The sequence below is a fragment of the Centropristis striata genome, chromosome 3 (assembly GCF_030273125.1).
Source record: "Centropristis striata isolate RG_2023a ecotype Rhode Island chromosome 3, C.striata_1.0, whole genome shotgun sequence".
Taxonomy (NCBI): domain Eukaryota; kingdom Metazoa; phylum Chordata; class Actinopteri; order Perciformes; family Serranidae; genus Centropristis; species Centropristis striata.
This window is the reverse complement of record NC_081519.1, coordinates 19,022,101-19,038,450: the sequence shown is the minus strand read 5'-3', so window position 1 is coordinate 19,038,450 and position 16,350 is coordinate 19,022,101. Positions and strand designations below refer to the sequence as shown.

Below are 16,350 nucleotides of genomic sequence, written 5' to 3'. Positions count from 1 at the left end.
ATTTGGCCTCTTTTTTGTTGTTTGTGTCTTTTTGATGTCATTATGCATCTCTGTGGTTTTGTGTTTCTTTGTGTTCATTTTGTGTCTTTGAAGTTGTTTCATGTCCCTTAAATTGTTAAAAAAAGCTAATATCTGTTCTTTACCTGTGGTTGTTTTGCCCCTTTTGTAGTTGTTTTGTCCATTTGGAGTAATTTCACCTTTCTTTTTGTGTATTTTTGTAGTCTTTTTGTTGTTTTCTGTGGCCATTTTCTCTGTGTCAGTGAGTGACACCCAGTGGGCCTGTCCAGTAATCCATCTTTGCTGCTAGCACACACAATAGTACTACCACCACCACTACTACTACTTCTATTCTGATTCATTATAAGAATAATAATTAAAAAAGGTATTTGTATGATTCAAACTACAGGAAATACATTACAAAATAAAAGGAGACCTGAAACCAAGTTTCAGTGCCTGAATCTATGAAAACAAATTGAAATCTAAAACAATTTTTCCTTTTGATTTGCTTAGCAAATGTTAGCATAACAAGTTACCGTAAATCAGATAAAGTAGTTTGTGAGGCTGTTAGAGATCCTTCACTTTAAACACACAGACATTGATGGACCACAGATCGAAGCCTCTTAAGCAATATAAAATATAGACAAGGCATTAGTTGTGGTTTCCACTGAAACAATGCTTAATAACAAAAGCAATAACTCAACCAACATGTAAACCACTCTGATAGTCTCTGAAACGTGATTGGGCTCAGTCTACTGTAGTCCCATTACACCATACACAATAAGAAATATAATGAAATAGCTAGATATACACATAAAGTAGCAACTGTGATCTTATGTATATAAAACCTTGAGTTTTCGCTGTTTCTAAGTCAGGTCACAGGTAATTCTTAATTAGCAAGTCAGCAATAAAGGTTTATTTGCAAGCTGCCTTCAGAAAGACAAACACAGGAAATGTTTACATTTTTAAATAGTTTTTAATTCAAAGACTAAATAACAATAATTTTTAAAGAAAAACGGATTCCAAACATTTCAAATTCTGCACAATTACTTGAGGAAACCAAGATAATAAAAATAATTCTAAAATATGTTAAAAATTCATAAACTTTTACATAAAGTCATTGGGTTCCCAATGGAGCAGCGGACGGGTGAATAATGTAACTGTTGCCCAATTCAACAAAATCAATCAAAAGACAATAAAAAACAATTATTAAAAAACGAGTCGGTAGCAGAAGCCGTAGGACATGCTGTAACAAGGTTTAAGACACTTCTATCATCCCATAAAAATAAACAATGTTGTCATGTGTGAGATGAGTTTTGGTGACACCACCGGTTTAATTTGAGGAAATAATTTTGGAAGATCACGTCCTACAAAGTATATAACAAAGTACGTACATTGATGTGTTTTTAAATTTCATCATATTTCAGATGTTTAATCTGCCAATCAAAATGTCTTAAAGAGTGCAAAATCATCTGCTGAGGCCCAAAAATGATGATGAATTTGAAAAGATGCTGATGTCTTTGGTTTATTGTCAGGAGTAGTATTTACTAAGCCGCGTTATGGATACAGTTAATGAATCTTTTTACGTGTGCTAGTTGAAAAATGTTCATTCATTTCAGGGACAATACAATTTATATTTTTTCATTTAATTTGATCATATAATCTTTGATGAGCACATCTTTAGCAGTCTGAGTTTTTATGGTTAATTCTCCTTGCCTCTGACATGGAGCTGAGTTCAGACAACTTCTGTTGAAACAACAGGTGTTGTCTGAATGCCATCTCCCAGCTGGAGCCATGTAGGTCATCATGACTGACCTTTATGCTTTTCAGCCATTTTGACATGTAAGACTTGTTATATTCTGCTCATTTGAAGACTAGATGTTTTATATTTGTATTATTTTGGTCAATTTATTTTTCATCTTTTTCATGTTTTGTTGTTGTTGTCCACCACTGAGAGTCAATTAAGAAAGAAAAAAAAAATACTCTGCAGTGAATACATTTTTTAGAAACACTAATCAGAGTACAAACAGCAGATTTCATCTTTTTTCATTCCTTTAACGGTATATGCTGGTTTGTACAATCATTTAGAGGGTGAGAAATTAAGAAGTGCCAGTAACATCAAAGCAACTGCAGATGGTGTAGAGATAAGAATTGTTAAGAAATCAAGCTACATTTTTGGGCTAACAGACAAAATGTGGGTTTAAACGACTACTCAAAAGTGTAATAATGTTGAGGGGGGTTAGGAGTCATCGATTCCTCAAGTAAGAGTGTTAATCAACCAACGGCACAATAACCACACAGTGGACCAATGGATTTCAGCTTTACCCATCACACTTCAATGACACTTTAACAGTCATTAAGAAAAGCCCGATACAAACATAACAGAGGGCATCTGAGACGAAACACGGCTGGATTATTATGCAACAGCTCCTGGAATGCCTTTGGTGACTCTTCAAATCAAAGTACACACAGTCCGGAGGTAAATCTGTAAAATTTCATTTATATACCATTACCAAGAGAAAAACAGAAACAAAAAGAGGAAGTAAGCACAAAGCTGCACCAAAGTTGTCACAAATGTTTTGTCTCTGCTAAAGTTAAAGTCCTTGCAGTGCTCTGCAGTTATTACAGATGCCCACATTCCTCTTTACCAAGAAATCACACGTTGAGGCCCGCTCCAGTATGATTGGGTCCGAGTTAAGTAATGGCTCTTTGGGGGGCAGTCCCTGGCACACGACGTACTGCTCCAGGCCCAAAAGAAGATTGACCACCTCTGTGACGCAGGTTAGGCGTGCTGGGTACTTGTCGTACAGCGGGTGGGTGGGGAGCAGCGGCTGCTTTTGGACAGTGACCTGATAGCAGAAACCCGGGTCGATCAGCACTGTGGTGTCGGTCAGGCTGGACTGTTTGGAGCACTGGATGAGCTGCAGCTGTGGGCCCTCCACCATGATGGCGTACCACAGAATCGGCAGTACAGAGGAGCGCAAAGAGTGGAGGAGCTTCATCAGCTGGTTCTCCATGTCCACACCACTCCCGGAGGGGTTGTCAGCCAAACTGAAGATCTGTGTGATCTGCAGAGTGCAACAGATGGAAAATAAATACACAAAAAGGTGCGCATTACCGACGGTTATTCAGAAAACTTAGGTATCAGCAGGATACTTACCATTGGCAACTCATCTTCATCCTCATCGTCATCCACTTCGTCATCGTCGTCATCGTCATCGTCTGCTGCTTCTAGTTCGTCATCTTGTTCAGCGTGCTTATGACGAGCAATGCCTACGTGTGATCTGTCGGCATCCCATCTGCTTAGCTGCTCCTGGAATGATAAGAATGAACTCATGAACTATTAACCAGAACTGCAGACAGTAAAGCTCAATCAGCATTTCATTTAAAAAATATTAAATCATATGGAACCTCGCTGAACTCAAACTGAATTTCAGCCACATCAAATCAGCTTTAAACTGCAGAGCGGCAACTGTCACAAATAAATGTATTGTTTGTATTAAACAATGGTACAGATATAAACCCTAAATATCTACCCAATTTTACAGTGAGAAGTACCTTCAACTCCACTGAGTATAAACTGGCTTTGGTATTGTGGTGGCTCATTGATAGAGCTAGCAGTATAAGCTCACACTCAGTCTCCAGGTTATTAAGTGAACCTGTGTAAAGCTAATGCAGTCAATGCAGTCATACAATAGTCCTGCAATAAATCCTTCCATTTCATGAATGTAGTTCAGGGTGCTGTTGAATTGACACATTGATGTGTTTTTAGCCATTTATCTACTTGTAGAAATATAAATGGGGCTGATAAAATATTGGAGACAATTGCAGATGCGGTTCAACACAAGCTGAACATTATAACCTCACCTATAAAGTGGATATTGCTAGCTAAATCATTGGCTGCTTAGGCAGTATCTATTTATTTATTGAGCTTGACATCCCATCGATTATGAGGTAACAGAAGAGCAACATTGATCTGCTACACTATGGAGGCCTTGATCGAAAACTATTCTCATTGTGTGTAAACAGTCTGGAAAAGTTTACTGACAGAGTTGCATGTAACTAACACAAGGGTAACAGAAATATGTATTTAACAATTGTTATTGCAGTGGACCTAATGGACGGCACACTGCTGCTTAAGATGTTAATATAATATCACTGCAGATAATTGCCACATCCCCAGTTTGATTTCGTCTGCCTCTAGCAAGTCAAACACAAAATGTGAATGAATTCACATATGGACATGCATATACCTACAAGAAAAACCAACATGAGACAAGACAACAAATATCAAAACAAACAAAAGATCCATCGACCCCAAATGGGACACAGAGGTACAGAGTGCCTTTAACGTGGACCAGTAATAAGCCTGGACAAACAGAGTTGGAACCCGGCCTGGATAAGTCACGCTGAGCCACAGGCCAAAGAACAGCATGACAACACAAACATAAGGAAATGGACAAGGTGCCAGAAGCGAAGGACCGCCATGATGACTCATGATCAGGTTTAGTGCTATTAAGCATTGAGCAGCAGCAATTTGTATACCTTTAGCCAGAAAACAACAGTTGTCTTAAGCACAAATAAAACAGAATGCAATAATTTGCTAATCCTGTGACTTATATTCAATTGAAAAATGTACAAAAATAATATATTTTATATTTAAAATGAGAGCTTTTGTTTTTGTAAATATTCTGAATTTGATGCATTCTGTTTTTATTAAGTTTTACACGTCATCCCAACTTTTTTGGAATCAGGGTTATACAGAAGACTTATCGGACATGCCAAGCGAAGGCTCCTGAACTTAAAACATAGAAACACTACTATGAATAACTGCTGGAGATTAAAATGTGCATTTTAACCAGAAAAAGAAGAACAAGAATGTAAACTTACTAGTTCAGAGTTGTTGTGGTTGCTGATGTAAGGAACTCTGTCAGGAAGACCATTCTGCTGTACGAAGTCCAAATGATTCATCTGCCGAAAAACAAAATTAAGTTGACAATCTGTTTCGACAGACAAGCGTCAGGTGACAAAAAATGACAATTATAATCTATTGTCCAACCTGCATAGATTGGCTGTTTCTCACATTCAGTTCATAGGCATGTTTACTAAGACTGGCAGGGTCGGGGTTCCAGTTCATCTACAGCAGTGAAACATGAGCAAAGTAAGAAGAAACCACTAATTCTTCTGAACTCTAAGCTTTTAGACGCTGAAGAATGCAACTACAAAAAAACACAAACAATAAAAAGATCTCCAAAGGCACTGCCAACTCACTGCTTGTAAGTTACTGTCGTCATCTTCATTGTCAGTGAAGTCCAAGCCCAGTTGTAGCGATTTGTTTTTCTTTAGGCCCGACTTTCGACTGTATGTGTAGTGAGGTCGAGGCCTGCCCGGCAGCATTGAGCTTTCTGGTCCAAATTCACTTTGTGCCATCTGGAAAGGCAGCAAGTGTCTCTGCCCAAAATGAAGCAGAGATATGTAAAAACCAACACTATAACATCATTAGAGTAAGAAACAAAAAAATCATTAAAAATTGGCAGCGTCTCACCATTGCCTGTCTCTGACACTGGCGTAGTCGACACTTCTGCCTCTTCTTGTTGCTGCCTCCAAACTTGGGTTTGTCGATACAAAAGTCACACGTTCCGCAGTCTTTCCTGCAGAGACATGCTTTACACTCTCCACACGATCGCCGCTTCCGCTTCTTATGCCACTGAAGTCAAGTAAAATATATTATAGAGAAGAAAGGGACATTGTTTTAATAACAGTTCTCTCTTAACAAACCACATACAACCCACTGTCATGGATATGAATAAATGGCATATCCCAGGTATGCATGGCTAGCCCTTTTAACATTTCATCAATAGCAGAAATAACAATAGTTGATTTAAATGACTGCTTTCTTACTAGTTTGATGTTCAAGCCATCAATAATGTCATTTTCAAATATCTAATCAGCCAATGACATGGCAGCAACTCAATGCATTCAGGCGTGAAGACGAGCTGCTGAAGTTCAAAGTGAGCATCAGAATGAGGAAGAAAGGAGGTTTAAGTTGAATGTAGCATGGGTGTCGTATTTCACAAACTGCTGATCTACTGGGATTTTCACACACACAATCATTTCTAGGGTTTACAGAGAATGGTCCGGAAAAAAAGAAAATATCAAGTGATCAAAAATGCTGAGATGCCAGAGGTCAGAGGAGAATGGCCTTGCTGGTTTAGTAACTCAAATAAGAACTTGTTACAACCAAGGTATGTAGAAGACCTCCATGAACACACAAAACTTCCAGCCTTGAAGCAGATGAAGACCACACCACCACTTTATTAGGTACACCTCGTAGCTAATAAAGTGGCCGGTGAGTGTATATCTACATTTCAATTTTTACTAGTCAAAATGTTATTTCTTGATATCAACAATTAATTTAATTTCCATTTCCTTATAGATATCTGTAACTCAACTACAACTACATTTAATTTATTTCCACTGACTTCTCTTAAAACTCAGCTACAGATCATATTCTAGATATGGTGTCTATATGAATCCAGAGAAATCGGGTTATTCATATTCCCCACATCTAAAATGGAAAGAGTCTCTGTCAGTCGGTAAATTTTGTATCAACAATCGTTTGTCTGATTGACTCCACACTGCTTTGACAGGGTGCAAAGGTCATCAGGGGGGTATGCTTCCCCATGGAGAAATTATGAAAAATATTAGCTTTATAATGTGGATTTACAGTTGATTTTAACATGAGGATATGGGGAAAAACTCATCATAGGGCCAAAATAATGTGAGGCACCATCAGTGCAAAACCCTTCACATCTTTGACACAACCTGTTCAATCTTCTCTCCTCTGGCAGGCGCTACAGAACACTGTACACCAAAAGTATCTGACACAAGTTTCTTCCTGCAGGATGTCACTATGACATCAGTAAACATGATGTAAGACATTTTGGCTAAATTGCCAAGCCCTTACATGAACTGTTGAGGTGCTATAAGACATCTTAAGACTTCTACGCTACTTCAAGGCACCATTTCTGAATCCTGCACTTCAGAGCTTTCTGTCATATTACCATTACCTGCATCTCACTTTGCCCTGACGCACGTGGCTTTCCCTGCTTTGCTTTGCTCTTCTCCTGAATGTTGTGCAACAACACGGATGAGCAGAAAGTTAATGAACAAGTAGTTATAATGCAAGTCTACCGAGAGCAAAAGTTATCAGCATTAAAACACAAATGTTTGTCACTGTCTCGTGAAAATCACCAGGCCAAATATGGCTATGGTGCAAACACTCTGTACCCATGGACAAATCCTGTCAGATCACTGACGCAAGGTGGGTTAACCGACAAAGTTAGCTATCGTTGACTTGCCAATCAGTTCGGCATTAGATTAAATATAATCACTGGTTACAGGGACTATATGATCATTAGTTTATTTTTAACAAGACAAAAAGTAGGCAAGAAAAACTATATCTCTGCTTGACCTAACTGAATAGCTTTGCTCCATTGCCCTGTTGCCTATTAATACTAATAACACCGTTATTGATCTATGCATTTCATTTGCGCAGATGCACACGTGCATGCTTGATCCTGCCGATGTGCTCACAACTGCTCAACAATTGCTTGATCATCAAGTTTACTTTTCAGATTTCAGAGGCAGGGATGGAATAGATAGTGGCTAGACACTGCTCATTTGCATGAAGTAGCCAAGGCCTAGACCTAATGCAAATGAGGAGCAGCAGAGTGACACGAGTCACAATGCAACACTACCAGAATGCATTGCAGGGCTGCATACAAAGACGACAAATTGCAAGCATGAAAATCACAGACCCTGTGGAAATGGAAAGCAGATATGCAGTCTCTTTCACTGCCAAAAGAAAAAAAAAACATTTGTTTTTTGCTTGGCAGATGCCTGATGGTTGACAGCGCTCAATAACTAATACGTTTATAATACAGCCACCCAATAACTGGGTAAAGGTGTATAACTGGCAAACTGGTTTTAATTGGAGTGCTGCAGCTATAATATTTTTGATTCAACATTAACGGGATAACAGGTTTCCGAAAAGGGTACATGGTATTTGCATGGGGTACTGGAGCCACATTATTTGGATTCTTCTCAAGATCAATCATAAATGGGTTATTTATGATCGTTTTTGAGAAGAATCCAAATAATCAATTGTAACATACTGCGCAACTGTTTTCTATAAGACAGGACATGTGTTTCCATCCACCTGTTTGTGGTGGACAAGTAGAAATTCAACATCACAAAAAAGTTGGCTGAGGTGTAAAAGTTGTGCAATCTATAAAACGAAGATGTGACTAATTGCAAAAGAAAAATATATACATATATATTAAGGATATGACCTAAATGTCTCTCAAGTGTCTGAATGAGGAAAAAATGTGTGGAGTGGTGAGGAGACTGTAACCTTACCAAAATTAATAAATGAAACAAGCAGAATTCCAAATTTGTTTCACATGGCCTTCCATCATTGGAGGTGACTGACACTCTTTTAATCACAGTAGTAGATGGAAACATGCATTCGTTAGCATTTCGTTTTGCCAATTTTTTGGTAAATTCAATTGAAATATGAGCTTCATTTGTATTGCTTAGTGAGTGTACAACTACCTCTTCATAAAATGCATGAAACATCTTTAAACTCAGTGAAAACCAACACCTGACCTGGCAGTTTGCTACTGCTGTAAATGGTAAAAATGGGTTATTGTCCCAAGTGAAACAGTACAATATGCTGCATTCTAACAATATCTATACAAACAGACAATACAAAAAATACTACACGTGCTTTGAGAAGTTGTTACAAATTGATTTTTTTTCACTTTAGGCGATCAATCCTATATGCAGAACAGTGGGTTACTCACATCATCATCATCATCAGTGGACATTTCATCATCATCCTCCAAGTCCACGTTGACGGAGAAGTTCTCTGTATCGCTGCTTTTGAAACTCAGGGGCTGTTTGAATAAAACATCACCATTGAGTTCGGGGGGTGGGGGGGGGGCAAAGCAGTATTACTGAGAATTCTGAATCATAAACAGAATTTGGTTTCATATAAAAAAGGTTACCTGCGATTCTGTAACTTCATTCTGTAAAATAAAAAATAGTGGTTAGAATTACATTAATACAATGGAGAGCCCCAGTGCATAATTACACTGTTATTACAACCCTGAGAGCATACACTTGGAAATAAGTAAAACAATTCTGCCTGTAAACATGAAGAAAAACAGAGAAACATTCTTGTCCTAAAGTCTTTGTATTTTTAAGACTTGTACTTTAAGCACAGCCAACAATCAATATTGATTTAACAAAGAAGCAGTGAAGACTTTGCTTGGCTTGTGAGCACAGCACATGGAGATCTTTGAAAACCAGCAAGCACAATAGACAAAGTAGATTATACACTTTTATTACCTGGTAACTCATGCTGTCATCAAACGTTTCAGGAATGTCATTGTAAGACTGTGGCGACATTAAGGCTCCGCCTCCAGGACCCTGATGGGACATAAAGGGTGGAAAAAGGCATAAATGGAAAAGTATGATAAAAAATAAGCATCCAAACAAAGCGCAACTGCTGTTTTTACTACTTACCTTGCGGATAGGACATATACATTTGCGTTTCCTGCATATGCGTTTCCGGGACTCTGGGCTCTGCAGGCCGTGCTTGCAGTTTGCACACTGCCCACAGTTAATGGTGTTGTGGCATCCCACACACTGTCCACAAGGAATCCACTATACATAGCATAAACAAGCATTACATTTGTATGTGTCTACTTCTATTTTTTTTAACATTGTCATTATTATCATAATTCAAGAAATAGAGAAAAACTGTCTTTTTAGTGTTAAAAAATATGAACATTTGTCCATTTTTAGATTAAAAAAACATCAACTTTTATGCTGCAAAAGGTGACTAATTCTTCATATATATAGTCTAAATCCATATTTTTAATATTATGTTACTTAAGTAGACCACATGCTTAGGTTTTGGCTAGTTTAAGTGTCTAAAATGCAGCTGTCCCTTCACAGACAATGCTTTACCTTTCTGAAACGAATCATCGGATGCTCTTTTGTCTTTGATGCAGCTGAAATAAAAAGACAAATTGTTAAATTAGTACCACGCCTCAGTTATTTTCAAATTTTTTTCCCATTTCTGATGCTGTTTTTGCCCCAGAATCATGACATGGCACACTTATAATCTGACATACCCCAACAGGTGGGACAGCAGGGCCTCTTCCTTTGCTTGTCATACCATGTGCCTGTGAAGGAAATACCACACCTGGCGCAGACGCTGCAGGGAAACAAGAGAATGTTCAGTTCATCCTCATATATCAGCAGCTCACCACACACACCCCTCTTTGATTAAATTGGAATTATCAAGTGTCTTGTTAATTGCATCAGCGGGTTTAATAGCAAGGTTAGATGATTGCCATAAAATAGAGTAATGATGAACTCACAGTGTGTTGTCTTCTGACCCAATTTCTCCATTTATGGAGGGCAGCGGGTTCGCCCTGGATGACGAGGGAGGGGGAAGTTTAATTTTATCTTCCGCTGGTGGATACTCAGTGAGAGAGCTTTCGTTTGGGGTTACCATTGTACTTTGCAATGATACGTTTTTATGGTAGGAGTGGTGGTTTTTGGACGCCAGATTGGGGGTGAGTCTGTGGTGGGAGTCCGGAGTGTCCGCCCCCTCTCCTCTCTCCATCCAGCTGGATTCTGAAGACGAACGCTCCCGGACTTTTTTCTAATGGGTAAGGAAGAGAGGAAAACTGACTGTAAGACACATCCTTCCTGAAAGTTTAAAGTTTAAAGTGATAAAAGAAGCAAATACCTTAGCTCTGTTTCGAGGTTTTATAGGTGGTGCTACGCCGTCGAAAAACTTTCCTGACTTGTATTCAAAGTTTGACAAGTCAAGAACTCCCTCCAGCACTGAAGCCAGTTCTACTCGGCTTCTCACTCTCTCACCACGTGGACTGAAAAGGAAAAAAATAGTTACATATGCAAAGAAATTGAAAATTAAATATGCTTAATCGCCCAGCTAATAGAAGCAGGGGGCAGGTGACTGCATAACAACCATTTTAAACCACAACATGCTTCTGCTTCTAAAATAAAATTTTTTAAAAGAATAGCTGAGCCATTAAGCACATTTTATTTTCAATTATGATTTTGGCTTCTAATGATTAAGAAAACAAGCTAATCAAGATTATTTTGCCACATTCTGGTTAGCGTTAGTGTGTTTTCATCTGTATTCCCTGAGTAACTGCTGAATATGGTCTACCAAAATGTTGAGATATGTTAAGAAGCTTTCAGAATATTTAATGCAATTTATTTATTTATCATATATTAAACATGTTTATTAATTTGCAGTAGGTTGTGAAAGTGAACTAACATTACAACACAGTTTATGTAACTTATTTATATCCTATTATTTTCATTCATTTGATATTTTCTAAATATATATAGCATATATATATTTCTTCTTTTTACAGATTTTGAATTATATTTAAAGTAAAAGACATTACACACCTTACGTTAGATATACTATGAATTTATCCTTAGTGCGAAAGATTATTATTATGACAGTTGCCTAGAACTGATTGCCTACAAACTACAGAAAGTAACTGAAGTGACAGTACATTGTGAAAAAATAGTAAAATCTCAACACTACAATCAACACTGTTGGCAACAAAGTAATTATAATACTACGTTCTGTCCCCTGAATTGAAAACTGTACATTGGGATTTTTGACATGTCTAACAGGTAGTACTTACCTCAGGTAATACACATCCTTCTGTCCGATGCTGGAACCTGAGCGCCGGACCACTTCTTTGCGTTTCCAACCCTCTCCTAGTATCGGCCATTCATCCCACCCTTCATCAGGATGAGACCGCTTACGGCGAGGAACCTTAAGACTAAATTTGAAAAAAAGAGATTGGAATTTTACAAATACGAATTTTCTTATATAATGTGGGGATTGAGGGAGAGTCACCGTCAGGTTTGAGTTAAACAGATTCTTAAATCAGTAGTTCATCTAACAGCAAGACATTGAAAAGCCCGTGATTTTTAATTTTCCTGAACATTATCCAACCTTATAACTTAACATGTGATGATGCTCCATTTCCCACAGAGCACCTATAAGCTGAACATTATCTTGCAATCATCCCCTTTAAACAAATGTTCTCCCTGTTGAATTCAGATAATTATTATAGAAAGATAACTTCGATATAACGACAATGATGCATGCAAATAGCCATAAAAATCTAAATCTTAAAATCAAAGTTGATGCCACTCATTATCAGACTACAATACACAGTATAAGGGATCTTGTGTGACAGAATATTGCACCAATTTCTAAATGACCAGACTGGAGTAGATTTGAATCATTTAACTTACTGATAAATCTTTCTGTGGGTGCTCTCATTTCCTGCTACACTCTCACTCCTTTCACTTTCTCCTGCTAGACTTTCTTCAATGCTCAGGGCATCATCATCATCCTCAAGCGGCTCAAACCAGTCCATAGGGGGCTCTTCAGTGGCCTTAGCCTCCTCTTTTACTTCTACTGCAGTTTCATTTACAGTTTCTGATCTGGGGGTTTCTTTTACAGGATCTGAACTGGGGGTTTCCTTTGCTGGTTCTGAGCTGGGGGTTTCCTTTGTTTTAAGAGTGTCTGATGGTGCTGAAGGCTCCTGTGCTGGTGCTGCCTCAGAGGTGTTTTCCACCTCACTGCTAGTCTTTTCTGTGCTTTGTCCCACATCTTCTTCCACTGGCTCCCTGCCAGGGACCGGAGTGTCAGGTATTTCCTCGTTCATTGATGCACCTTTTTAGGCTTCAAATGGTTTTCCTGAAGACAAATAAGATATCCTCTACAGTCGATCTTGCATCCCATTTAAAGTGGTGTTGTCTCACATTGCCTGTGGATGTAGCCACTGAGGTTTGGGCAAGCAGATGAAACGACAGGATGGTTGACAGCTTATAGAACCTGGAAAAAGATGATGCTGTTTAGAAAGTAAATACACACTGTATGTTCAGTACAGTATGAAACATTAACATCAACCTTGGTTGATGGTTTATTTAACTCTAAGTAATGTTATCTTAAAACAACAAGCTGCTCAGACAACTGTCCTATACATTCACATATCATTCAAAGACAGCATGTATATAAAGAAAGTATATGAGAAAGTTTGAAGGTTTTTGACTTCATTTTGAACCATCACTATACCACCTAACACCTAAAAGCCAAACATGCTTTATAGTAAAATATTTCATTATTTAGACATTCCGCAGCCTTCGTCTAACATTTGAATCATACAGACAATAAAATCACACTCTTAATCAAAAGAGCTGAGGTTAAAAATGATAGTTTGAAATGATAGTTTCATTATTCATGACAATAACGACAGATATGAAGTTACACTTCACACACATTAACATACAAGCGACACTCTTGGATTAATTCGATGCATATATTGTCACACTGTTAAAATAATCGCCTAAGTCATTTTTGTCAAAATTGGTTTTTTTTTTTGCCTAAATCATCTCCTCATGTTGCCGGCCACCTATGGTAAAATCGGCTACATCCTCAGTTGATCAGATTATTTGATTTGACCCCTTTAAGATAATGGCCTATGTCAAGTGTGTGACTTAAGGGGATTTATTATGCCTAAGTCAAAATAAAATGTGACTTTGGCAATTTTTTGAACATGCCTTTGTGACTTAAGCAAGATATGGTAACATTTTATTTTGAAGGTGTCTACAGTGACATGAGTGTGTCATAAACATGACATGGGATGTGTCATGAACATTAATGACACTTTGAAGTAACATTAATGCTCATGATACTTGTCATGTCATGTTTCTGACAGGCTTGTGTGACTCTTATGTAGACACCTTCAAAATAAAGTGTTACCATATCTTGCTTAAGTCACTTATTTCTCTTAAGTTACCTAATTTACACACAGTGTTATTACTATACCAATAGCCATCCTTTTTGAGTGAAATGATCAATAAATGTCATATGTTACACTTTTGGTGACTTTTTGTGTTTCCTGCAAAACTTGAAAAAAATTATTTAGCCGATTATTTTAACAGGGTGACGACATATTAAACGTTATCTGTCACTTAATCAGTATGATGGAAATCTTTCTATTAGTGTTTATTATGGCGAATAAGTAAACAACCAGCTCCGGTCCGATCATGCTCTGCATGACCGGTGTCTGACTCGCGCTCATCGGCGACATTATGCACTGCTTCTGCAACTGTGTATTCATAAAAACAACAGTCCGTCCCGTGCATCGGCTCGTCCAGAAGCTTACATTGTTGATTTTACGCTCATTAAGGCAGAGGAAACCCCCTGCACTTCACTGATCGCTTACTAGCTTTAATTTACGCTAAGTCCATATAGCTCTCGGTGAACCATTCACCTAGCCAGCATTAGCACTGGGCTGGAGCAACACAAAGTCACAAACCTCTACTGTTAAAACGAGCGCGGTTACTGCAAAAGTGCCTAACCGATACGGATTATTAATTTTAATACGCAGTTTAGCGACATACTACATAATAGGAGCCGCTAGAGTGGAAAGACGGAAACTAACAACGGGAGTAAGGTTAGCTTTTGTTAGCTGCAGGGTCCACTCTGCTCAAACTGTTCCTCTGAGCCGTGTGTCGCCATAAGTTTAACAATATCTGGCGTTAAGGAGGGACAAAAAAACACAACACACCTGTAAGACAATATCCACCAGGGGCTTGGCACTGTTGTCACCACTTTACCAGGTAGCGCTAGCGTAGCTATCTTTCATGCATCTAGCACAAACGGAAACGACTGTAGGACCAAAGAAGGCTGGACACCAAAGATGCAAATCCGCCAGGCCCGTGATGTGAGCTCTGAGCCCCCTAGAGGACAACCAACAACACGCAGCTCTGTTCACTAAATCATGCGCTCCATTAACTCTATGTTACTCTCACAATAATCACTCCGAGGTGTTCTTTGTAAATATTTATTTACACCTGTGTTTGATAATTAATACACATAATTGTGGACAAAAGAGAGGAATTTTAGCTATGTTTTAGCTGCAGTATATCAGCTAGCAACACAGCATCATCATACAACCACCCAATGAAACATATTGGATTTGATCAGACATTACTCATTCACATTCTGATGAGAAAGAAAAGTAAAATGAGAAATAGCCGATTTCACAAAAAGTGAACAGAGCTAACCAATCAACAGGCGGAAGGGAGGGACTTCTCTCATCGTCAGGCTTCATCTTTTTCATTCACCTGTGCTGCCTTCACGGGTCATTAGAAAGAGGTGCTTTGTTTGTTTATTTCCTTTTTTCCAAGACCATTCATTTTTTACAAATCAAAAGTGGGGAAATAACAACAGAGTTGACTCTGCAAATGTCATATAACAACATCAGATATAAATTAAAAAAACTACAGGCGGGCTACTGGCGGACTCAGGATGTTTGAGAGGCAGGGGCGAAAATTATAATAAGGGCACCAGCTGTATGCGGTGGGGTACTAGCACCACTTCACCAAGTTTTGTTGACTAGGATGGCACCCTGGAGGGAACTTTTATCTACCACAGGGGCATCCAAGAGGGAGCCACAAGTCTGAGAGTTTTCTCACTGGCACATTAATTAATTTGCGCCTGCAGCACTCAAGGATCAGTGGACTCAGGAATCATATGGCTAGTCCCGCTGTCCTTTTTGTGCGGTTGCCACGGTGGGCCCCCAGCACAACCCAGCCCTACACACTGATTTCGTCCCTGACCTGAGACAACATATGGCTTTTTGTTTTTTTACTGGTCATGGGAAGGGGAGAGAGCGTAGGAGGGCCCTCTTATGTGATTCTACCCACTGGCCTAAAAGGTGCACTCTTTTATTTGGCACCGCCTGTGAGTGACAGAGAGCAGTTCACTCAAGCCTCACAAACCTGCTCTGTTAACCTCCGTCTAGAGAACCCTTTGGAAAATTGGTTAACAGGATGTAGTAATTTGTAATGACAAGGACCCCTATATATCTTTGGCCCTTCTGCCTACTCTACACTAACCGCTGCCTCCCTATCCGTAGGGCCACATAATGCTCATCATCAGAATGCTATTTACCTAAAGCGCTGTCAGGCGTCTATGATGCGACAGACCCAACATGTCTGCTAACCCTCGTTCTAAACCAGAGCAACTCATTAAGAAATGCTTATCTGCATATTACGAGCAAAAGCTTACATATCAAAACCCATTAAAACTCATTAAACAGTACAAGGTACAGAACTGTTGGTTAGCTCTGTTCTGTTCAATCTTATATGTAATCCTGAATTATTAATTTTACCAATACTTTCAAACATTATAAGCAATCAATG

At 38.7% G+C, this 16,350-nt stretch overlaps 1 protein-coding gene across 5 annotated transcripts; it reads right to left on the bottom strand.

Moving 5' to 3' along the window:
* Positions 1 to 953: 953 nt before the first annotated feature.
* On the bottom strand, positions 954 to 14,827 carry mbd1b (methyl-CpG binding domain protein 1b). Of its 5 annotated transcripts, none has more exons than XM_059329571.1 (18): positions 14,712 to 14,827; positions 12,388 to 12,973; positions 11,766 to 11,906; positions 10,826 to 10,967; positions 10,452 to 10,738; positions 10,203 to 10,285; positions 10,036 to 10,079; positions 9,589 to 9,729; positions 9,412 to 9,492; positions 9,069 to 9,089; positions 8,865 to 8,957; positions 7,068 to 7,124; positions 5,543 to 5,695; positions 5,269 to 5,448; positions 5,057 to 5,134; positions 4,888 to 4,968; positions 3,158 to 3,310; positions 954 to 3,065 (listed from the first exon to the last, which is right to left on the bottom strand). In XM_059329571.1, the coding sequence occupies exons 2-18, from the start codon at positions 12,801 to 12,803 to the stop codon at positions 2,592 to 2,594; spliced, it is 2,625 nt and encodes an 874-aa protein (XP_059185554.1). In that variant the 5' UTR covers positions 12,804 to 12,973; positions 14,712 to 14,827; the 3' UTR covers positions 954 to 2,591. The 5 variants fall into 5 exon arrangements, with proteins under 5 accessions (XP_059185554.1, XP_059185555.1, XP_059185559.1 ...); XM_059329572.1 differs by having other exon boundaries at positions 5,269 to 5,427; XM_059329576.1 differs by lacking the exon at positions 5,057 to 5,134.
* Positions 14,828 to 16,350: the final 1,523 nt, after the last annotated feature.